The following is a 25,200-nucleotide window of genomic DNA, read 5'->3' on the forward strand; positions in this document are numbered from 1 at the left end:
GATTTTATTTATTGGCCACAAAAATATAATAGTCTATAAATGTATTCCAAATAATCCTGTTATAAAAGTGGTATTTAAGGCTAAATTCACACTGAGACACCACTGCTGCATATATATATATATATATATATATATATATATATATATATAGTTTTAGATACAGACAACTTTGGTTAAATGAAAGAGGAATTTGATGAAAATCAAGTAAATATTGACAAAAATGCCTTAGCTTAATGCAAATCAATGCATAGTACATTTGATTCCATGAGGTGAGAAGAAGCGTATACCCTGAACAGGTCATCAGTCCATCACAAGGTCATGCGGCAAAATTAATTTTTTTCCCAAAATACTTATACACACTGGCCCTCATTGGCATTGAAACGTGGCCTGACATTGAAACCTCATTGGTTTGCAGTGTATCAGTAATTGACACCTAACTAAAATCAGTTTCTTCTTTGTGTTAAAGATTCATTGTTTGTTCACAGGGATCTTTATGTCTTGAGGCGTTTGCTTTGTTTCGCTGGTTGAGGAACTCCTCGACTGCTTCCTTTGCTGTGCACTAAACCACTGTGAGTCTGGTGTCCATTTTCATCAGTCGGCAGCTTGAGATAAAGTTGTGAAGACATGAAAGAAAAATTAAAGTCACTAAAGCTGAAAAACCTTGAATCAGTAGTTTTTGTTTTTTTAAAATAGAAAAAAAATGGTTGCAATGTCCTTTGTATGCTAAACCCTCAGAGAGCTTGGTAGGACTTGTCACACATACCTTTCTTTTACTGCTTTCAGTCTCCGCATTTAGGGTGTTGTGCACGTTCAATCCCAATGCTTCCTCCAGCTCTGGAAACAGACACAATAAAACACATGACTCCAAGCTCTTTTATTGATAATATTTCACCATTTCATTCCTTAATCCTTGTGATTACTGCATCAGTCAGTCAGATAGTGGTGTCGTCCAGCACTGCCATCAGAACAAGTACCAGTACCTGTAAGGATGAGGTCGATTTTCTCCACCACCAGGTCAGCGTCCTCTGTGGTGAAGCACAGCGGGGGCTTAAATTTTAACACGTTGCGATGAGGTCCGTCAGCACTCAGAAGAATGTGCTCCTCTTTCAGTCTGTGATGAAAAAAAAACTTTTACTTTGAACTCTCTTTTCATCGACACGTTTGAATGGGGTATTCGAGCAACCGCCATTCTTGTTTTTTTTTTATTTGTTTTTTTTTACAGAAGATATTTTGGCTTGTCCACAGCACAGGTGGAACTAATCAACAGTTTAGTAAAGCTGTGGCATCATGGGCAGGCTTAACTAGTATTATTCATTACACCTGTGGTTTCCTTTCACAATCAACTGTAACAGCCGTAATGCTTACTAATGTAACATGACCTATTTTGAGCTTATACAGATCAGCTCAAAATCAGTTATTGTTGACAAATCAACATGATCCATAATCGTATACGAGTTCTTTACATCTTCTGGTAATTCATCATGCCTTCGTTCAATGCATGAAACACAGGATTGAGTAATGTACCATGGAGGCTGACAGTCATATTTTTATTTTAATATGACATTAAATTGTTGGGGCTGCAATAAACAAACAGTTTAAATCAATTGATCACCTAAATATTAACTATTAAGTTAAGTGTAGCATGGGTGTATTCTGACTTTCTCATGTTAAGAGTTACAAAAGACATTATGTGCAACACATTGATGCCCATTAGTGCAGCCACATGAAGAAGAACATACACCATCTTTCAATTCAGTTATTTACATATAAGGATACCCTGAAAAAACTTATGGTCCATACCAAGTCTTAAAGTTAGATAATCAAAATCTCAAATGAACAGCAACACTTTACACTTAACACAAATGACACTGTGTCATTAGTTATTTTACAAAAACTAAAACATAATACAGAAGCAGTGTTTGAAAATTAAGTATGCCCCATGATACAGCTTACAGAACATGCTTTAAACTTAAAAAAGTAATAATTTTCTGCATGTAATCAGTGTCTCAGATCATTGTGGAGGAATTGTTTTCAATTCTTTAAAATGTTGCTTATATTATATATATTGAGGTTTGCAGGCATCTGTTTATGCACAGATCTCTCAAGGTCCCATCACAGGATTTCAGTCAGGTTAAGGGTCTGGACTGGGCCATTGGAAAACCTTGATTCTTTCAAGCCATTCTTGTGTAGATTCGTTGCTCTGCTTGGGAACATTGTCCTGTTACATAACTGATTTTAAGTCAAATTTTACCCGTAAGACTGATGGTCTCATATTTGACTGTAGAATACTTTGGTATACAGATGAGTTCATGAGATGAGTGCATGATGAGTGCTTTAATCAGACATATCCACTCTGGTCTCATCTATCCAAAGGGCATTATTTCCAGAGTCTTGGGATTTGGTCAGATATAATTCTGTAAAACCAATCATTGCTGCCATGTTCTTTTTAGAGAGAAGAGGCTTTCTCCTGCAACCCTTCCAAACAAGCCACACTTGTTCAGTCTTTTTCTAATGGTACTGTCATGAACCTTTACATTTAACATGCCAACTGAGACCTTTAGAGTCTGACACGTTGCTCTTAGTTGTGTTTTCCATTTTTTCTGAACATGGCATGGTCTGACCTTGGAGAGAACTCGCTGGGATATTCACAATGTGTTGAATAATGGAAATGGTCTTATAACCCTACTAGACTGCTTCTCTAGGATCATTGCTGGTATCTTTTCCTCCTTGGCATTTTCTTTTTCTGCTCACACTTACTGATGATCAGTTAATCAAGTGCATTTCATTGCCAACACCTGGTTACTCCTAACCCTCCTAATTCCTGTGGAAGCAAGAAGGCTGGACGTTTTTGCACACACTCCTCTGTCATTTTGGCTTTGCTTTAGTTCAATAATGATTTATTATTGGTTGGTTTATAATTGTACTGGTTTTATTTACCTTAATTTAAGACCTGGTAAAGTCCGGATAATTTGTTTATGATGTTCTGGTATGCAAATCCCTTAAATTCAAAAAGGGTTTTTTATCTTTTCCACAACTTTAAACAAAGTTGCATTTCAACTTACTTATATATGACTTCCTGGGCCTCTGCTGTTGCCGGAGTGAGCTTCACCTTGTCACTCACAAGCTCCACCCCAACAAAGAGACCACGACCCCTGGAAAATGTAACGCCACTTGATTTAATCATCTCTGATGCACAAAAACTTCTAAACACATTTTGCATGAACAAAGTGCACATCTAGAAAACCTTTCCAAGCTGAGTCTGTCACTGAATAAAAACCCAGCATTGTTGACACACGTGACATCTAAAACCCGCTCACTGCTGCCTGTATGAGACATTATTTGGTCACAACTTTTGTATTTCAACCACAAATTGACAATTAAAATCACCCGAAAATCAGGCTGCCTTGTAATGCAAGAGTTTTACTTTTCAGCTCTGATGCTATATCTAACAACATCAGAAGCATTTTTTTTTATGCGGGGTCAAACAGCAACGACTACACAGAATTAACTTAACTAAAGAGCTTAACTGACACTTTGACGTACACAACAAATGCTTCAATACAAGAACATGCAAGGAAATGTTAAGTCACTGCAATACACGCTGCAATTTAAACAGACAATATGGTGTTAAAAACTGTGGATCAGCTTCACAGGATGTCGACATACTGTAACTGGAAGTGTTTGATGTGTTTGCTCACCTGATGTCTCCAATCAGCAGATGCTTCTTTTTCTGCTTCTCCAGCAGACTGGTGAGGTAACGGCCAACTCGCAGAGCGTTACCCTGCAGGTCCTCTTTAATAATCACGTCTAGGACGGCCAGACCAATAGCACACGACACTGGGTTACCTCCAAACTGAGACATTCATATGCAGCACACAAGGAAGATTACAACAGGATTAGGTTCACAAGTCATCACAGGGAATCTGCAGCTTGGAGGGCAGGTCCATGAAAAGTTTGATCTCTTATATACATAACAGACTCAGAAAGAGTCCCAATCAACGCAGTAATCCTTTTTATGACTGAACTTAATCATTTCTTTAACACTCTCAGCCCAGTTTGTGCAGTAGGTGACTGCAACACCACTGAAAATGCATTAAATGTTACAAAAGAAGAACAATTTTTCAAAGAGGAAATAACTGCAATCCAAGTGTGTCACTGAAGAAAAAGCAAGCTTGAGCAGGAAATATCTTTCTCTGTAATGTGGAAAACAGATGTTGTAGTCAGATGCTCAGTAAATGTGGACAAGAACATCATGTCAAGGATGAGTTTAGGCAAATGCTGTTTCTGGTCGAGAAGGACAACAAAAAGGTAATAATGTGTTCTCTGCATTCTGCGTTAAGAATTTACAACAAAAAAATAATCTGTTACTAATTTCTACAGCATAGTTCTGAAGAAAAACTGACTTTTGTTGTTTATTATATTGACTATTCTACTTTATTTCACATTACTCTTACCGTATTAAAGTACTCCATTCCAGAGGACATGAAAGCCTCTGCCACTTCTCTGGTTGTGACCACACATGACATCGGGTGCCCGTTGCCAATGGGCTTTCCCATAGTGACGATGTCAGGAACAAAGTCCTCTCCCTGAAGCTGGAAGGCCCAGAAGTGAGAGCCGACGCGGCCGAAGCCCACCTGGACTTCATCAGCTATGACAATACCTCCTGCCTTATGGACATGCCTGTTAAAGGGCAGATAGGCCCAAAAGTAAAAAAAAAACAAAAACAAGCAAACAGAAAAGAAATTTTAGAAAACAACAGAACTGAAAACACAAAACTGTTTGAGGAAACAATATTTCAGAAAAACAGTATTTCAAAAAACCTTTCACAAAGCACAACAAAACAAATTTACAAAAGGCTTTCTTGATATTTTTTTCCAAAATTAAGTCAAGCTAAAGTCAAGATGCATGTTTTTTCTGTTCAGTTGTGTTTTACGAAGTGTTGCTGTGTTTGGTAAAATATCAGATTTTCTGTTTTGCTGTCATACTCTTTAAAAGAACTTGCTTTTGTTTGTGTACGTGTTTGCCACTGGCAACCATAGAGGTCACTGTGAATATGTATAAGCCCTCTGGGTACATACTCGGCTACTTGCTGGAAGTAACCCACTGGAGGGATGACCTGTCCGCCACAGCTCTGCAATGACTCCGCAATAAAAGCAGCGATCTGAACATGAAGAAAAAAACATATTAGGTCCATAAATCTATAACTAGGCTGATATCCTGAGGTGTCCCCGCGTCTTTGACCTGCATATCTCCCGCTTTCGTCAGCATGTTGTTTTACTTTGATGGGGCGGAACAAGAGTGAGGCAATCGTAGAATGCTGAATCAGTTACTGGAGGTAAATTAGAACATTTTGTGACAGTGCACTAGAAAAAGATACAGTGTGTTTGATATGACCAGTGTACAATATTTCATGTAATACATATAGGTACAATTAAACTTTAATCCCTGTGATCCCATTATCACACAAACTGTACCTTTCTTTCTTTCTTGTGGGCTTTGTCTATTATATCTTTGACTTCATCTGCATATGCGGTGGCTGGATCAGGGTGATCCGCTCGGTATTTGCCTCTGTACACATCTGGGCTTGGAGCCTGTAGGGGATCCAAAGTTATCATAGTCACTAAAGCAGGTTCAGAATTTTGAAAAGAAAAAAATGGTTAAAAAAAAAGAGAGAGAGAAAAAAAAAACAAAGAATTGAACCAATCTCTTACTATTTGTAAGAAAATGTATTTTCCAATTTTACATTAAGCGTTTCTATCCTGAAGTCACATCTACTGGGATGCATTTACCAGATACATATTAACCCCCCATTTAGTTATTTGTTCAATGATTTCCTTCTTTATCAAGAAGACAAAATACTTATTTTAGTCAGAATAAGACATTTAGTCTTTTTGGGGTGTACAAAACTGTGCTATTTCTTATTGTTTATGTAGACCAATCAATTAACTGACACTCACATAATATTACATAATCAACTTGCAGCCCGACATTCATCATTACTTAAATACACTGACAAGTAAGCCAAGCCTCTTTAGACTCAGTGGCCACATAATTGTTACACATTTGAAGTAGTGCATTCAGGTAATAATCAACCTGTTTTGCCACTTTGCAAAACATCTTAAAGTATCTTTACATATTGTATATAAATATGATTTAGAATAAATTATTCTGACATGCTCCTACACATAACACTAAAGGAGTTAGCTGTTTGGTCAATAATTACTTTCCTCTCATGTGTCTCATGTGTCCTCTCTATCTGCAATTAACGTGAGCACCAACAGCAAAATGCTTCTCTACGAAAGTACTTTGCTTATTTTCCCGGGTTGAATTTGAATAGAAAAGTGCTGCATTTCAGTCCTCTGTCTCGGACTGTTCTTGTCTTATCCACATATGTGTTTGCTGACCTCTCAGCAGTCTGCCAAAACTCAGCAGAGCAAGTTGAGGCATGGCGTTTTAATAGTGTTCATGCAGTCAGGCAGGAAGAGAAAAAGCACTCACCACGTGGACAAATTGATTCTGCTCAGCATCTGACAGCTGGTGGAACTTATAAGGACTGATGTCAATTAGTGACGAAACGTGTCCGTGGTAAGCACTGCAAACAATGAAAACACAGGACAGTGGATATAATTGTTACTTTCCTGGGGTGTGCGGGCATTACAACACTGACATAACAAGAGAGCCATCTTTATCGTACTGTATGATTTTCATACAAATATCTCTGAATTTAGGACTTTTGCTGCTCAGTACCACTGATTGAAGGAAGCTCTTACTTTTCCAACGTGATAATATCTTTGTTGCCCGTGTACTGCCATGCTAGTCGGAGGGCCAGGTCGTTGGCTTCAGAGCTGAAAGGGCAAGGGTTACATTGAGTTACTCAGTCACCACAAAATACACAGGTGAAGCCATGGACGTCATAGACAGTTTGTTGGTTCAATTCTCACTGTAAGGGCAGGCAAGGCTAACATGTATCTCCTTATGGAAAATAAATAAAAAGTTGAGACTTAGCTGTGAATGAAATACTTAGTGATGCAGTTTTACACTCCCAACGTAAGTTTTTCCTGTATTTGTTTCTCTGTAAATAAACTGCCGGAACTAACACTAACCAGAAAACTTCCACAGATTTAAAAATACACAAGTATCTGTACGACAATGTGCTTTTACTTTTGGCTCTATGGTGCATCTCGCCCTCTGGTCTTCAACTCACAATCTGCCTGCTTGAACTCAAACTGCACTTTTGCACAGTTGTACTGACCCTAATGATGCCTCTTCTTAGACAGGTTTTATAACAGGACAGATAAATAAGCTATCTGGTATTGAGTGTACATGGATCATTATCTACAACATAACTACCCTCTTCCAGATAATTCCGGCTCACGCTGCTGTACTGTAGGAAGTGGTGTAAATAAGTAACCATGTTGTTGTGGAGCAGTTTGAGAATATAAAACAGGACTTTTAGGAAGCTATCAATGCTGAATATGCATCATATTATGCTGCCTTTGTTTGGAAGTCTATTCACGCTCCAGGAAAGCTGAAACAAAACCAAAAATTATTAAATACAAACCACTTAGATTAAGTTATCCTTTCTCAGCAACATGAGTTATTTTTCTAAAAAATAAGTAAATCTTTGCGTTTCAGAGCAGATTATTGCAGAGCCTTATAGTTCTTGTTGTGGTTAGTCCACCTCAGAGACAGGTAATCACAGTGGTTTTGAGACAAGGCATACTGTACGCTGTACGTTATCTGTACAGCACGTTCAACAAGTCCACTGATCCACACCTAAGGGTAAACAGGTCTGACTAATCTGCTACTGTTTTTTTTTTTGCTTGCTTTTGAAATGCAAATATATACCCAGAGTTTACGAAGTAGCACACAGACAGCTTGTCAGGCAGCGTTGCCTGCAGCTTCTCGGCGTACATCACAAGGTTGTCATGTAAGAAACGTGTGTTGGTGTTGAGTAGTTCCATCTGCTGAGCTCCTGCCTTCACCACATCTGGGTGACAGTGGCCCACTGAGAAAAAAAGAAAAGGGTACGCAAAATTAGAATTCATCACCCAGAAAGAAAAAAAATATATGAATAATTCTTTTGAATAAATGCAATAAATTCATATAATGAATTGAAATAATTGAAGGCTAAGATAATATCCCTGAATGTGGTTGATAAGTTTTTTTTTGCACATCCCTGTGTCTGCAGGTCATACAGCTTGAGTTATTGTACATAATGTGCACATAGCATGGATTATCTGTTAAACTCCTCTTATTTCTTTGCTCTTTAGTGTGATTCAGTTTGAACCTGAACCTGATTTAATATATCACTGTGTGCTCACCATGAGCCACATTGTTGATGCAATCCAAGTAGCGCTGTCCTTTTTCATCATACATGTACTGGCCTTTGGCTTGAACAATCTTGATAGGGTCATGGCTGAAGAAAATCTTACAAGATGGTCTGCAGAGGAGCAAAAAATGGTCTCTGCCACAGTGTCCTAACTCTGATTTGACATTTCTTTTTTAATTAATAAAAGCTATTAAGATATCATGACATAGGTAACAATAAGCTGTGGTATGTAATAGTTCACAAAAACTGTTCACAAATCAGCAGCCCAGCTGTGGCTGTACCAGATGAAGTCTGTGGGAAGGCTGAAATCAGTCAAACACAGTCAGTCATCTTACCCGACGTGCCTCTTCCGCAAGTCTATCGTCTTCTCTTTCTCTAATGCTTCAACCGACATCTTGATGTCGTCCAGCTGAAAAACTCTTGACGTGCATCTGCTCCACTCGAAACAGACCGGCTATATAAGCGCGCGCCAGGGCACAACAGAGCGCAGCTCGCGCAGCCCTCTAGCGCCGCAACACTGCAACCGAAGTGGCCATAGAGAGAAAAAATATATATAGATAAAACCCGAAGCCTGTATGCCTGAGGTCGCCAAAAAGTTAATTACCTACCTAAGAGTATTGGGACCACCAATACAGACCACCTTGCAGTGCTTTGTTCCACATGTATTATTCAAATGGTAAAACAAAACAAAGATTAAATAGTTGCTTGTTAGATTATTTTTCAGTTGCTGTGTAAAAAGGATATTCATATATTTGTAATGTATGCACATTCTGCACACATTACCGAGGCATGACTGAGGAAGAAGAGGGTACGAGTACTGGACTGGCCTGCCTGCAGTCCTGACTGAGACTGAGATTGTGAGGGAAGAATCAAACAAAATATCTCTAGGAAATCCTCAATGCCAAAAAAACATTTCAAGGGTTATGAGTCAAAATGGAAATATTACAGGCTGGTGAAAAAATTAGACAAATAAAATGAAGTTGAGACAAAATGTGAATAATCTTGCTCTTCCACTGTTTGCAGGGAAATGAAATTAGGTTCTTTAACAGTATGTTGTGATTTCAGGAGACTCGAACAAAAAAAAAAAAAAAAAACAACAACCAAAAAAGGCAGACATTAGGTGTTTTTGAAAGACTGTTTATTTGGCTCCAAAAGTACAGTCATATGAAATGTCAACTTGAAATAAAGAAAGTAGACATTAAGGTCATCAAAGAAATGTGACAGGATCAAGTGGGCAGAAAATAAGTGATACAAATTAAACTGAAACATATGTCACAATCAAAATATGAAAAAAAAATATTCCAAAATGTTAGGAGGTGGAATTTGCTTTATTTTATTGATTGAGTCTGCATTTTGTTTTGGAGCTTCTGTGGCAAAATTGTAATTTTACTAAGGAAAGTGCCTTTAACATGAATGTTGAAGACAACTATGGATGTGACTTTATCATCCTACATCTGCTTTCTATTTTGAAAGGTTTGGATTAGTTGATCTCAAGGGTGTATTCTACTGCGTCCTCAGAGAAAAACTCTCTGGATGTGGGACATCTCATTATCGCTTATTATGCAGCTCTTCAGCAGCTCTGTTAACACCGATATGCAAACTCATAGTTTTGGCACTCCTGCTAAGAGCTAAATGAACTACATTTGAAAAGTTTTTACACAAAAATCAAACAAACGATTAATCAAATAATAATTAAAAAAAACTTTTACAAAAATTAGCTGCATATGCTAAAGATACAGCACCTTGCGAGAACAAATAACTGTACCAAAGGCTGGAAATCAAAACACAAATTGAAGACCTTGCAAAAACTGAGTAAAAATCAAATGGAAATAACACTGTAAAATGTAAGTGAAAGGATGAATCAAAGACTTGAATCAGAATTCATGTAAATTAAGATTTAACTAAAGTCCATGTTTACATATGCTTCTTAGTCTCCTGGTAAATAAACATATTCTCTCCAGGTAGTGGTATACAAGGTAGCATGACTGAACAAACGGAGCTATAAAGATCACTGACGTGATATATAAGCTGCATTTGATGCTACACACATGAACCAAAGTAAATTGCACTTTATGTCAAATGAGCACACATGTCAACAGTACATTAATAATCCACTATACATATATCAAACTACATTCAATGCAAAGAGACAGAGAGAGAAAAGAGAAAGCGTGAAACAAGGCTGTCATATTTAACTGTGTGGTTGCATTGGCTGGGCCTGTCAACATTCAGGCCATCAGTACTTTGTTGTCATAGTTAGCTTTTTAACACACAAAATTATATGTATATATAAAAAAGCAGATGCACGCATGTCACGGTAAGGCTTATAAGCTGAAGAAAAATGCAAAGTGAGTACACACTGGTCTGCAATATGTAAATGACCGACTTTCTTCCCACTGTACCGTATGCAGTTTGAGTGTTTCACAATGCCTTAGCACGACCCAGAGTTCTTCATGTCAACGCAAAACTGACATCAGAGGCTGAAAGGAATGCTGCTCAGAACCAAAATGCCTTCATTTAAGAAATCATAGAAAAATAAATAATGTACCACTTAGAATAGTGAGACAAATACACAAATATATGCACAAAAAACTCTAAACTGTTTCATCATAAAACTCCAACAGCAATAAAGAAACCTGTTGTTTAGTTCATGCCACTGGTAGAGCACATCAGCTGAACTGTTACCTACTATCAGATAGCACCATTATAGTCTACAAAGATGTGCATCCACTCTTTATCATGATGAGATGAACTGTACAATCAAACAGAAACAAAAAGAAGGAAATCCTCTCAGATCCACCGGCGGTTGCCGCTACCTCTCATCAAATACAGTAAAATTATTCATGCATATTTGTAATGTTGACCAAAAAAAAATACGGCATCACCTTGCATAGCACTTACTATGTCAAAAGGCAATTTGAGTATTCGAAAGATGAAAAGATGAATAAACTGTGGTGAAACGATTCTGATGCTCCATTTATTTTTGCTCCATCTGATAAGGAATGTGACATAACAGGCCACCAGTTAGTTTATGGTGTGTTATGGTGTTGGTGAAATTGAGCTTTTCTAACAATGTGTTTTCTATTTACTTAAGACAATATATGAAGTGTAAGAGAGCAGTGTGGATTAAATTAGACTGTTATGTTAAACATAATGCGCCTGAAGTTGACACATCTAAAATACCAGCAACCGTGGGTTCAGATGAATCTGATTATTCTGAAGCCGTGGAAAAAACCTCTTTGCTTTGGATGCACTACTTCAAAAATGAATCCTCATATTCTACACTGTGTTCATGCAGCAAACTGACAACACTACAAATATCCTATACGAGTTTTTAATGAAATAGTAGCTTATTTGCGGCAATGGTGGATGTTTGTCTTTTTTCTTTAACAAACAAGCTCTTTTTTTAACCACTACAATAAAGAGGGATGTATATAATCAGGTAAAGGTGTCGCTCACATGCCATCTCAACATTCTGCAAAAACAATTTATATGAAAAACAGTGCGCAATGTTTTTTCAGCCCTCTCAGAACTTACCAAAAAAAAGAAAAAAAAAACCTTCCTTTTCCAAACTACACACCATTCAAATGGTTAAAATATGATATAAATTTGTACATTTCTGATAAAGGAATGAATAAAAGCTTGAGGCACCAAAGGCTATCATACACAAAAAACAAATGATGTATAAGAACGAGATCAAAAAGAAAAAAAAAATGAATAAAGAACATTCTGTCAACGCTCTCAGTAGACCTTGAAGCGTTGCCTTTCAGAAGAGAAACTCCAGCTGATCTCGATGGAGATCGATGAGACTCTTAGCGACTGCAGAGGCCATTCTCGTGCTCGGAGGGGTTCCCAAGCATGCCTGTCCAGACTCAAATCTTTATGAGCCTGATTAGATTTCCTCTCAGTGCAGTGAGCCTACGAAGCTCTCCACTCCCGTCCAGAGATGTGTGGCCGCTGCAGGCACCACACTGATGATGCGGAGCCTCATGAGTGCAACAGTGAAAACCTGCTGAGACTGTACACCCAGCAGGCATCACCACAATAAAGCAACATTTACCAACAGCTCTACTATCTGGTGATACTCAGGCTACCAGCCATGGTGTGACTCCCTTAGGAAAATTAAAGGAAAGCGAAAATTACCTTTTCAGAACTCTGGGGTTTTTTGTTGTTAGTTTTGGTTTGTTTTTTTTGCAGAAGCCATGACACAACCACATAACAGCGACATGTATGCACAATACATTTAAATACAGTACACTACTCATGCTTTTTCAGGGGTCGGGGGAGCAATGTTCAGCTTGGCACAGTCTAATTTCTTTTTTAGTCTTTGAGAAAATGGTGCCACATGAATGGGTGGTGAGCTTGTTGAGACGAAACAACACACAACACCTTGCGTTTGGTGTTAGGGAGCCAGTCCAGATCCCCCCCTCTCCTCCACTTCCTCCTTCTCCTCCTCCTCCTCTCAACCCTCCTGCCGTAAATCTGGCCGGGGTGCGATTCTCCAGTCTGAGCCATGCAAAGACTAAAGACACAAGTTCCGCCACCAGCCGAGGATCTGAACTCCACCACAACGTGGATGTGAGACAGCAGACACACGCTTTATTTCCACACGGCGGTTGTGAGTAGAAGCAGCTTAGGGCATGAAACTCAGGACGCTTATCTCTTTTTGTATCATTGTACACATAGACTTCTTTTTCTTTTTGACTTGTTTTCCATTAAAAAACTATAAATACCATAAAAGAAGCATTATTTACAAAACTCCATGCGTTTCAGGTTAGAGCGATCACTGCAAGAAAAACACAAAAGAGAGAATGACAAGATTGGAGACTGAAAGATGGGGATTTTGTTTGCTTGTTTCATGACTTTGAGGTTTAAATGTTTTTTTTCCACACGGCACTCAAACACCTTTATAGCTAATCCCACAGGAACTCATGCAGACAGAGAGAAGATGAAACCTACATGAAAAACACGATAAACTGGAACAGACTGAGCAAAATACGAGGAAATTACCTTCTGCCAGCAGCCAGGCATTGGTAATCCATCTGGACCCTGTTTAGAGAAAAGTGACAACGAGAACTGAAACAGGTTTGTTGTGATACAGAGACTACAAGTGCCTTAAATAAGAGGTTTATTGGCAACACTAAACAAATATCAGAGATCAAATATTCTTGGAAAAATGCACCCAGTTAATTTCACAAATCTCAAAGTAGACACTAACACAAACTCTTATGCTATGTTTGAGATTAAAGCTGCTCCTCTACACAAATGAAGGTAATTTGCTTTAAAACTGTAGCATGCTGGACCAATCCATGCACATATATAACCGTTTTGGTTATTGTTTCAAGAAAAGGAAAACATGAGCAGCTTGTGCAGTTTGCTGTTGTCTCAGAGGATTTTCTTTCAAAGGAATGAATGCTATTTCAATGTATTTAAGCTGGAGCCTATTTGTATAAACACATAACCGATGTAATGTTTTTCAAGTTTGGAAGCATGGCCCATTCAAAATCAAGAGGTGGAGTAGTACGGCCGTTAACTAAATAAATGAAGCATTTGCTTGCTTGATTTCTGTTGCAACATGTAGAACATGTTTAATAACATATAGCATCACTAACTATGACCATAAGGCTGTAATTTACATTCTAAATTACAGTTTGGATTTTGCAGAGGTGAAAAATATCAGTTTGATAGTTTTTTTAAAATCTTGCTTTGGCCTGATGATAAGGAGACTCGGGCTGTGTTCGAAATCACCCACCACTCACTATGTAGTAGGTTTTATAGAATATTAGAGTTAGAATATTAGTTTACATAGTGAAACTGCCGTATTGTAGAGCTGTCTGAATGTATGGTGAAATTGTGTATGCACTATATTGTAAACTTAAAGCATAAAATATAAATAAAATAGTAAAAAATAGTACACACCATACTGATCACAGTGCACTAAACTGAATTAAAAAGAGGCTTATAATAAAGTAGACCTGCAGCAGCCCAAAAATCTGTCATACCAATGTAACTTTCTGCTTAAATGTTTAAGATATTTATGTTTCTATCAGTCTCTAAACAGGATAAATTATAGTTTGATATCACTCTTATATATTATGAGAGTTTAACGTATCCTCTTTTAAACAATGCATTTAGCAATTTGTTTTTCCTTTTAACATCAAGTATGAGACAAATGCATGAAGTTGCTTTTACACATGTGGTGGACCCTCTCAGTACCTCAGTACGGTCACATTGAGTAAAGTTAAGTAAAGCCACAGTTAGAGTACGACTTGGCCTCTGAGTTGGACCACCGTCCAAACCTTGTCCTGTGTGTGAAAACATGCAAGACATTCTGCTGCTTCTAACTGTCTCTGTGGGAGATCATTGTACATGTGAATATAGCTGAATTCTCTCCACAGACATCGTCTCTTAGTTAGATGAATAGTGATTTTGTCAGATGAGACTGTGGTTATGAGGCCTTTGCTGTTTTAACTAAAAGATGCAAAAAGATGGAATCTTAGAGCATGTGCAGAGTGTCTTGGTCCATTTGAGTCTAGTTGGGCCTGTACATACAGAAGTGGTTTAAGCTAAAACCACATCATCTGGTTGTGTTAGTTCATACAGTTTCAGTCATGTTTGCATACATATTAAAAGTCTGCTGGTGAGCTACAGCCTGTGTACAGGTCTAAAGCTAGATACTTCCTGGTTATTTTTTGGCTGCCAATCTTGGATCCGATTTACATGTGTGCACCCTTTCCCCTGCTCTGAGCCCTATCTCTTATGACTGCATCCTGTGTGAAGGAATGTGTTATATTTAATATCATTAATGTGAATGTGAATAGAGCAGAACATCCCATCTCAAGTATTTTTGTATTCACTTAGGTGGGGAAAAAAGTTTAGATACACTCAGTAGCCCACATGTCACAAAATCTCACACCAGTATTGACCTGGTGCATTAAATTAGTCGAAAGCAGTAATGTCATTTACAGTGGCCAGAAAATGTACGAGTGAGTGATTTTGTACTCAGCCTCAGCTTACTCTCAAGTGTCACTTCTCAACAGAGTCAAGGTTGCTCAGTTTGTCTTCTAAGTTTTAACTGAGTGATTTTTTTCTGTTTTCTGGTGAGTGTTTAAAAAAATGCTCAGAGCTTAAGGAGATCCCTAAACTATTTGCATAATTGCGGCTATGTTTGAATAGTTGACGACACAGTGACTAATATAGAAAGGGTCAGGCTGCAAACAAAACTTTTGCACTGGGTGTTTGTCAAAGCAATGTGTTTTTGACAAGAAACTTCAACTACTGAATCATCCAAAGTTTCAAAACTGATACCAGAGTAATTAATGAAAAGGCTGTTGAGGGTCTCCATCCAACAGCATTTCAACTGTTACATTTTGACTTTTTCTAAAACTAAACACAATACAGGTAAGGACAACTTCATTCATGCACATAATACACAGCAAAATATAGCTCATGCAAATCATGATGATCCTACAGTTTGGTTTTATTATAGCCGCCCCACAATTGTGCTTCAAACCAACCCTGAGCTGGGACAAAATAATGGGATTTGGGGACAGTATAACAAAATCATTCTGACTGGAAATCAAGTTAATGCAGGTGTAATTTGTAACATGTGAGGGATGTCTTACCTACCATGGCACATTCCTTTCAGTGTCTACACACTCAATCTCTATAGCATCTTGAAATCAATTCCCCATATATTCTTTCTACCCTGGATTTTAGAATGCCCATGGATCACTCTGCATTGCTTTAGCATCAGAAAGCATCCTGAAAAGCATTGATAAACATCCTATTGAATACTGTTGATCTGTAGTGGTATCCGACTCAATTCTTTATCAAATCATCTTTCACGGTCTGGTCCAATTGGTACAAAAATAGGAAGGGAAAGGAGAGTTAACAGACTGAAGGAGGGATCCATGCACCTGAAGCATGGCTAACACATCAGTAAAGGGTCTGTGTTAGGATAGAGTTAAAAGGTCCAATGAGGAATCAGCAGGGAGACTGCAGAATTTAACTTTTTACCTCCAGTTTTAATCAAGGGAAGGACAAGATTCAGTTAGGGGGATACATTTAAGTATCATTAATTATTTATCTTTGTATTTCATTTGAAATTATGCGACTCATCCAAAAGAGGCTGCTTGCAGTCAAGATGTTAGTGACGCATATGTTTGTGCTCGTCAATCTTCTCAAGTAATTTAGAAATGGAAAGCGTGACTGTAATCAAAATAAGGTGTGTTCATGCTTGTCAAACTCTCATATCATGCATAGTTTTGTTTTAATAATGGACTGAATGTGATAGGCATGCATGGGTGAGAGGTTTAGGAAAAAGAGAAATACTGTACCAATTGGCAAGGGGCATCCAGCCCGTCCAGACCTGGCTGCCCTGGTTCCCCCTTTTCACCCTTAAATCCCCGGAAACCCTGTTTGCAAAGATGACCTAGGAGTGTTACTGGGAGAGAGGTGGACGACCCTTTTCCGCTGCATCTGTTTGTTATAACAGACACAAGGGGAGGGTGAAGGAGGAGCTGCCCTGTGAGCTTGCCAATTCCACAGTCCAGCCCAATTAACTGTTTTCATCATTTAATGGCAAAGTTATACTTTGCATTTAAGATTATTTTCGTGATTTTTCTCCTGTAAGGGCAGGAAGCTGGGTGTCAGAGTACCCACAGGGAGCTCATCCTTGTTTGCGGCAGCTGCTCTACATGGCTGGAACACAACTTCCAGCTCACAGTTGAAACATACCAATGGGCAGGGTGCATCTAATCCTGGGGCACCCTGTTCTCCTTTCTCGCCCTTAGGCCCTTTTTTGCCCTTCTTTCCCTTCTCCCCCTGTGGATACAATGGTTTGATCAAGTTAAAGTCATTTTTTCAACAATTAGGACTACTGTGAAGGGGAATTAAAGAGGGGAGGTCATGGCCCACAAAGGGTAAAGAGAAGTGGTTAGATAGGAGGGGGTACCAGGCAGTACTGGGTATTCGAAAAGCATTCCTTAGGACAGGAAGGGGACATAAAAGGGGAACAGGTAGGAAAGAGTGGAAAACACTTCATCACCAAAGTGGTGTCAAGGGCACAAAGGATGAGAAAGACTAGCAGGGAAAAAACCTCCAGAGAGACAGAATCAAATCGACTACACAATGAAAAAGTCCAAACTGCATCCCCATTATAAGGTAGAAGAATCTCTCCATAATTTAACAGTTCCATGTAAAGTCTACAATATCTTACTAAGTTCATGCAAGTGATTCAAAATGAGATTCCATTACTGTACAAAAAATATTCAAAGTGCCACTGTAATGTAGAAAGAGGCATTTTTTTTTTTTAAAATGATCACTCGTTATCTGGCACTGACACAGGTTTACACACATGATTCATGGACATCAATATCATGGTAACATTGGGCTCTCAACCATTTATTTTTCTGTTGCAAAATGATTGGACAGAAATACAGGAATAGGTCATTCATTTTGGGGTTTTCTGACATGAACACATAGTCCGAATTTTTCAACATGCCGTGTAAGTTTGCATAGCTAAAGTCTCTTAACTCTCAGTGAAGAAGAATGATCCTCACAAGTCAGTAGCCATTTCTCCTTGGAAATTCCAAGATCATCAGTTCAAACAATAATACTGAGGTGGTAGCACCAATACATTCTCAGCTGAGAAGAAATTGATTTTGAGGCTCAAGTTAGTTACCACAGACTGACGAGCTGCTCTCCAAGCTGCCCTCCAAGCTGCCAGTGCATTAAAGATGACTAAAGTTTGCAGCTGACCACATGGACAAAGAAAAATACTTTTGGTGGAAAGATCCTGCCACAGATGTAAATAAGATTGGTTTGTGTGCCCACAATGACTAAGCGTGTGACATTAAACCTCATTAAAAGATTTGATTTTTAGATTTTATTGTTGTCCTTTTTTATTTACTTTATCCAACTGTACCGCACTTTCGCCCGTGTTGTTGTTTCAAATGGGCTTGAGTCAAGAAACAATGATGTAGAATCACTTTGCCACAGAAAAAGGAACAGTTCAAAGATATAATAGTCCAGCTCTGGCACATTATTCATGTACATGACAGGTGTATGAATGTATCAACCTCAGATTTTGAGCTGTAAGTACCTGAAAGAGAGGTTGTGCTAGGATCTGTTCTCTGTTAGAAATATCTTTTAAACACACATTCACAGAACACACTAAGAGTAAAGTATCTTTATATACCAAATAGTAGGATGCAGTTTCTTAACATCTAAGAACTTTATACCTCACAGTCAACAGAGACGTACACAGTAAGCAGTGAAAGACATAAGATATTGTAAAAACAAACAAGGGAAGGATTATCAACAGGCTCAGAACTGATGGAAGTGAAATGTGTTATGCTTATGTTCATGCATGGGAAACACAGAAAATTAAAGAAAATATGATTTTAAAGAGCCTGTTGTCAATGGACTTGTTTGGGCTAATATGCTGAAATCTCGTTTAGATGCCTCAGAATGAGATTGGAAAAAAAAAGAAAAAAAAAATTAAATGAGATGGTAAACCATTAGAAAGTGAAGAACAAAAGCTGGTTTGAAAGGACTGCAAATGACATTTTATGCAAAGGCTGGGTTCCATGGTCTAGAGCTATCATCCAATCGGTTCACTGCGTTATCAATAGAGAGGGCACAGCTGTTAAGGAGCATCTGGAAAAATTAAGGAAATTCAATATGATGATGATGGAAATGAAAACAATTTTGTTTTTCAACGACAGTGTATTGTAGTTCACCACAGCGTACCTGTGTGTTAAAACCATACAGCTACAAAATAATTATCCAATACCTTTACACTGTCCATTGACATCAGCCCTCTGCAATGTTAGTGGTGTTAACAAGTCATTACAGCATATCTACATCTACCTTTTCTCCTCTTTCCCCAACGTCGCCTTTCTCTCCCCTTAAGCCTGGCAACCCCTGTAAAAGTATAACTTCACTTAATTACACTGACTTTACGGAACAAAGACAGGAGAGGGGTTTTCTTGTCTGTACACAGCTAAACACAACAAATCAGGATCAAACAGAAAAGAAATCTGAAGGTGAAAGAGGAAAGATGGAAATCAAAATAAACTGAGACCACAAAAAAATTGGACGGATGTCCACCAAGAAAAAGCCATTTTAAACGACCGATGCTGCTATTTAAGAGGGATTATTCTGTTTGATGACATCAAGTTGGCTTTAGAAACAGATGATGAACAGAAGAATACAGCAGAATACAGCAACTCTGTCGAGTCAAGTGTTTTATTCTCCTCTGAATCTGCAAACTATTAACCTTATAAAGCAACACACAGCCATCTTTTTTTCCATCACTAATTTGCTGATTACTATCAGGTGTGCACCAGCATTTACAAGGCAGAGAGGAAGCTCTGTCATCTGTGCCAAATATACATTATATGCATGATACAAAGTGCAGGATTATTATGTGATTCATTCAAAATACTCTCAAGTGAGTGAGTTTAATGGATTGTGGAAACTTAAATTATCATCTCTCTATTTAATTTGTGGATATATTGCGTCAACCTTGGACCTTTCTTACATAATGGAAAATATATACAAACTGATGTCATAGGGTTTTATAGATGAATGTTGTTGGGTTTTTTATGTATGTATATCTAATGGTTGTGCACAGCTGACAACAATCAGAAAATTATTAATGGGTAAAGGGAAGGATAATTGTCAACAGTACTCAAAGCCTGAAACAAAAAAACTAACAGAAAAACATTTTATCTTGTAAAGCTTGGGTGTTTTTGTGTGCATGTTATTGCATATAATACAGGAGAATTACTTTTAAAAAATTTACTAAAACTTCAAGCTTTTTGTGCCAAGCATCCTCATACTGGAGAAAGGCATTTATTTGTTCTTAGGAAAACCTACTTTTCCTACTCCTCCCACATAAACAAGAGAAAAAAAGACAAGACTTACATCCAAACCTGGAGTTCCGGCAGCTCCCTGAAATAAAGAAAATAAGCTTTATCATCATCCACTACTGATTATCACAAATTCTAACTTTTACATATTACTCTGTCAATACAAAAGGTATACACAAAGTGTTAAACAACGTTAAAAACATGTTTACCAAGTGAATCACAGATAGTTTGAAGTTAAAATATGTAATATGATTAATAGCTGTGCACTTTATTCATACAAAAAAGAAAAACCTAACAAACTAGTAAAATATAATACTACATGGTTCAAAGAAAGCAAATATTGTCAACTGGCATTCTCACTGAGAACAGGTGCAACCAAATAACAGACATCTCAGAAGCAGGACAAGGAGAACGTCTCCAATGGGAAGATATTTTTTTTATATTTCATATGATTACCGATACCTACAACACCATAACATCAAGTGTATTTGGATTGTATCTTTTCAGGCACTTTTTAAAAGCCAGAAAAGGTGCACATGTAAACCTCCCTGAATATAATATCAGTATCATACTTACAGGTAGTCCATAAGGTCCTCGTGGGCCTGGCTCGCCTGGTGCTCCTTTCTCACCCTAACACAAATACATCAGTTTTTTCATTAGCTAAAACTGTAAAATTAGGATTTTCTTGGAAAACAAAAAAAAATTGACAGTCAAAATGCTCTACACCACCAATCAGACATATGAAAAGAATGCAGTGTCAGTCTTACTATGTCACCCTTTGGCCCGGCTGGACCAGCAGGACCTGGAGGCCCATCTGTGCCCTGCAAATAGTAGAAATGTCATGGTAAATTTGCATTTTTAGACTAAAAGCAGATCTTTTTTGAGTCATTTCCAAAGAAAATAACACCTCCATAATTGTACAATATTCCTTCATGGTTTGAACTACAACCAGTACACAGAACTAGCAGACGTGCATTGGCCAAAAGGACACTTAACAACACTTGCTGACACAGTTAATGTATGAGTCTGTGTTAATGATCAGTTAATGCAGCACGGGACAACAAAAGAGCCTTGAAATGTTTTCCTGTAACAACTTTTTGTATGATTGCTATCCTGTGAAATAAAGTCAGTGTGGCTTCATTCTGGCTACTAATATGTAAAGTATAAGCAGCAATACTCATTATTTATTTATGTCTTTGTGGTACATAGACTGAGATGACATGGCTAAACAAAATGAGGGAAAGGGGACTGCATGGAGGTGAAGAGAAGTAGACATTAATGGGGTGGTGAAGCCTCTTGATCACATGACTCACCCTAATTCCGGGCTTGCCGTCCAAGCCGGAGGCTCCCTGTGCGGTTATGGAGGTATGAGTGACATGAACAAGGCGGGATTAGTACCAGATGAACACTGTTATTAGGACAGGTCGATGGCAGGGTTTACAACAACTAAATTACACTGTGTTACAGGGAGCTTGGCAAAGTAGTCAGTCCAGGCAAATGAAATGAAGACAGAAAATGGAGAAGGCATTATAGACACACGCATGTAAACACACACAAAAACACATACTCTAATGTGCACACTAATGCACAACAAGGAATCGGACTGGGCTGTGAAAGAAATTATGGATCTTTTTTTTAGAGTCAGAGATAAAAGTGTGTGTGCACTACTTACAGGGAGACCCAACGGTCCACGGTCCCCTTTGTGTCCCAGTTCCCCTCTCATACCCTTCAAACCATGCAAACCAGGCTCACCCTAGGAAAATAAGAGAAGCAGAAGGAGATAATACACAGTTACTGTATCTGTAATTGCATCTGTGCCCTCTATTCTGCCAGGCTCAGGACAATTTATTGAAGCCTTCAATTAACTCCAACTTTTGCAGTTGTTATCATCTGTTCCACAAGTAAAAGTCATACTGATAAATGCGCAACAATTAACATGTTAATAAAAAAGTTACAGTTCTCTAAAATGTTATATTGAATGATTAATAAAGGTACTCTAGAGCATGGAAACAACAGCTTATTAACTTCACTTTTTCAGATCACAGATCTCCACAACAACTGAGGAAGTTGGTACTAAGAGGGAGACCATTAGATGTGGTAAAAAGCTCTGGTCATATGAGCTTAAAAACACATGACACAGAGCAAAAGTCTTAAGACATTTCTCAATTATTTGTACATTGCCAGAAAAAAAGAAAATAGTCTTATGATTTACACTATAAACCCTCTTTGATAAGCTTTTTTGTAATAAATCTTCTGCAAAAGTATAATAAGGGAGATCTTTGGCTTTCCCTTTGCTTCCCACCTGTTTTCCCGTGCTCTCCCTTTTATTTGATCTCTCTTTATTGAAATTTCTTTTAGTAGAAAATAGTTATCCATGCTCCTTGGAGAATATCTTTAGCAAGCTAAAGATTATAATTTGTATTGAGCATTTAGTGCATATATACAAAAAAATAAAATAAAATACAGGGATAAGCACTTTCCTCCCCAACGTTTAACACATGAACTTTGACAATGACTCATATATGTGGAGTATGCACGTTCACGTTCTTTACCTTTGGCCCAGGGAAGCCATGGGGTCCCTGAAAAACATTCAAAAGTGACAAGTATTAATTTTTGCACTACCTTGGAGGCCTTTAACAGATTAACAGCCTGCATTTCTGTAACCATGTTAAATAGGTTTCTCTGGGAGCTGTGTGGACTCAGGGCAATAAGATGAGCAAGTGCAGCACTGTGAAACTTCCTACAGGCGAGTCCTACCAGGTTTTCCACCCCGAGTTTAATTTTCATTTTGGTTCAGCCAAACACTGATGCAAAATTACACAGAAGTCGAACTGAAAAACTAAGATCCAGAAACTAGGCAGTAATTATCAACTGATATCTCATTGCTTGTCTTTTACAGTGACTCATTGTATGTAGTTTAAACCTGCTGCAACATGAAACAAAGCACTCCACAGTGTATGCTTTGCAGTCAGAGAACTGTCACTGCAACAAAAGAATCAAACACACCAAGAGGATAAATGGGTTGGGCTTCCTCACGAGCAGGGAGGAGAAACATTAGGTTGAGCTGCCCCTCTATGCATGTTAATCCGTTCTTAAGAATGAGTGTATTTTGCAACGTGTCTGCATTAAGTACAGCTTGTTGTCCACTGATGGGACAGATATCTCTTTAGGATTAGATACTCACCATAGGTCCTGGGAGCCCATGAGGCCCCGGTGGCCCTGGGGGGCCAATAATCTGAAAATATATGTCAATGACCAAATTATGATGAGACAAGGGAATTATATTTTGACTGCATTTTGTTTAAACAGTACTTAGCAGTGCAGTTTGCTAAGAACTGAGTCTGTAAAACTGAGTATATTTATGACATGTAAATTTAAATGTTACTTACAGATGGACCTTGAGGACCATGTAGGCCTGGATCTCCTTTGTCCCCTTTTACCCCATTGACACCCTATGGAACAAATGCTTCACTACTTTATGTAGATTCTTTGCCATCCATGTCATGGTAATCATTATAACTTGAATAAAGGCAACCAGCTGGTAGGGAGTATATAATCTTATAGGCCTGTAACCCGGAAACTTTCCATCAAAAGGTTAAAACTGAGCAAGTTCTTTAAATGAGAGGTGAAATGTCCTCAAGAACCAATAAGTCCAGTTGCCTTCAATCAAGCTCTTACAAAAACCTTTCTGAGATGTTTTGTTTGAAGACTACAGAGACAAAGACATTTGAAATGCTTATCTGTGTGTGAATGTGTGATTCTCACAGGTAAGCCAGGTAAACCAGTTGCTCCTTTCTCCCCTGAGGCACCAGGCATTCCCATATCTCCTTTGGAACCTTTATAGCCCTGTGAGAGGTGCACAAAGGTAATCAAATACGATCCCTTCTAACTTATCACACTATCACCCTTTATGCAATTGTATTTTGTATCATATTAATAAGCTTGGAGACTTAGAGATGTTTAAATAGCACAGAATAGTCAAATCAACATGATTAATAAACCTATTCCAAATTTAACTCGGTGTACATGAGAAGATATGATCAACTCACTCTTTCTCCATCGAGTCCAGGGAGACCAGGCATACCGCGATCTCCCTGCGAACACAAAGATGATCTCTTACAAAACCATCATCAATTCATTCAATAATTGCTGGGTAATTACACAGTTTGTTATGACTTCTAACAGGTGAAGTTGATGTGATATCCACACACATAAGGAGACAATATTTAATGTTTAATTTAAAGGGCACCAAATGACGCAAAATCCAGAGAATGATTTTTACCTTTATGCCCTGTGGTCCAATTGGTCCAGGTGGCCCTGGAGGACCCTGGACAGAAAGAGTGACAGAGGGATAAACACAATGAAACTATAGTTCAGCACGAGTTCATATGGTCAGCTCACTTTATGATAAGTCAGTTATAAACGATGATCAGGATGCTCAACTGAAAAACACATGCAGGGGTCATAGCAGCGAGAACACTTGAATGAATGATGAACAACTGACAGAATTGCATGTTGTGATGTCAGGATGTGATGGTTCCAGGATAAAATTGCAATTAAACCTTCAATTCAGGGACATTTAAAGCAACATTTTAGAGGCAAAAGGAGGACAATCATCCCATCAAGACTCAGTGACTTGCTTCTAAATGCTACAAATGTGCAGATTCAGTTTCGGTAAGCAATGAAGAGACTCAGAGGAGTTTCAGCGCAAAGCCAAACATGCTCATTTTCAATCACGTCAACCAACATAATGTGTTTGATATTATGGGAAACAAATAACTAAATATTCTATGTAATTATGACTAAACATAAATGAAGAACAGATTTAAAAACTCAGGCAACTTATTGTTATTTAAATTGTAAATGTAATTTGGTATGGATAATCATTTATACTGTAGTGAAACTGAAGGCCAAAATACCACAATGACACCAGAATGCATGACTCTAAATCCTCTAATTTCCTTCTGCTTGGTTTGGAAAAATAAGGAT

The 25,200-nt window shown here is 38.1% G+C and overlaps 2 protein-coding genes across 11 annotated transcripts in view; both read right to left on the reverse strand.

Moving 5' to 3' along the window:
* Nucleotides 1–151: 151 nt before the first annotated feature.
* On the reverse strand, nt 152–8,786 carry etnppl (ethanolamine-phosphate phospho-lyase). The gene is made up of 13 exons (XM_072376326.1): nt 8,668–8,786; nt 8,325–8,443; nt 7,849–8,008; nt 6,771–6,845; nt 6,499–6,592; nt 5,475–5,591; nt 5,079–5,161; nt 4,455–4,680; nt 3,699–3,853; nt 3,063–3,152; nt 981–1,111; nt 764–834; nt 152–602 (listed from the first exon to the last, which is right to left on the reverse strand). Exons 1-13 carry the CDS (start codon nt 8,724–8,726, stop codon nt 492–494), a joined length of 1,491 nt encoding a protein of 496 aa, XP_072232427.1. The 5' UTR covers nt 8,727–8,786; the 3' UTR covers nt 152–491.
* A 667-nt stretch (nt 8,787–9,453) lies between these two features.
* The window catches only part of LOC140282017 (uncharacterized), a 55,643-nt gene continuing 39,896 nt past the window's right edge, over nt 9,454–25,200 (reverse strand). For 4 of the 10 annotated variants that reach the window (XM_072376555.1, XM_072376553.1, XM_072376551.1 and 1 more), the window contains 13 exons: nt 24,494–24,538; nt 24,261–24,305; nt 23,977–24,057; nt 23,601–23,663; nt 23,396–23,446; nt 22,764–22,790; nt 21,884–21,964; nt 21,525–21,560; nt 20,979–21,032; nt 20,788–20,841; nt 20,267–20,293; nt 19,208–19,261; nt 16,677–17,158 (listed from right to left, as the gene is read on the reverse strand). In XM_072376555.1, coding sequence (XP_072232656.1) covers nt 16,922–17,158; nt 19,208–19,261; nt 20,267–20,293; nt 20,788–20,841; nt 20,979–21,032; nt 21,525–21,560; nt 21,884–21,964; nt 22,764–22,790; nt 23,396–23,446; nt 23,601–23,663; nt 23,977–24,057; nt 24,261–24,305; nt 24,494–24,538 — 855 coding nt within the window. In that variant the 3' untranslated portion in view covers nt 16,677–16,921. Of the gene's footprint in view, nt 13,119–13,342; nt 13,382–16,671; nt 17,159–19,207; nt 19,262–20,266; nt 20,294–20,787; nt 20,842–20,978; nt 21,033–21,524; nt 21,561–21,883; nt 21,965–22,763; nt 22,791–23,395; nt 23,447–23,600; nt 23,664–23,976; nt 24,058–24,260; nt 24,306–24,493; nt 24,539–25,200 lie in introns of those variants that run through there. The other 6 variants (XM_072376557.1, XM_072376559.1, XM_072376556.1 and 3 more) reach the window with 6 other exon arrangements.

Source organism: Leuresthes tenuis, unplaced genomic scaffold (genome assembly GCF_036924035.1).
Source record: "Leuresthes tenuis unplaced genomic scaffold, fLeuTen1.0.hap1 SCAF_22, whole genome shotgun sequence".
Classification (NCBI taxonomy): Eukaryota; Metazoa; Chordata; class Actinopteri; order Atheriniformes; family Atherinopsidae; genus Leuresthes; species Leuresthes tenuis.

Excerpts from the sequence above, each read along its gene's own strand:
- etnppl (XM_072376326.1), bottom strand. The coding sequence starts at position 8,726 with ATGTCGGTTGAAGCATTAGAGAAAGAGAAGACGATAGACTTGCGGAAG. Across the intron at positions 8,444-8,667 it reads TTGCGGAAGAGGCACGTCGG|ACCATCTTGTAAGATTTTCT; the intron begins GTAAGATGACTG and ends GCTCCTCTGCAG. Across the intron at positions 603-763 it reads CTGAAAGCAGTAAAAGAAAG|CTGCCGACTGATGAAAATGG; the intron begins GTATGTGTGACA and ends CTTTATCTCAAG.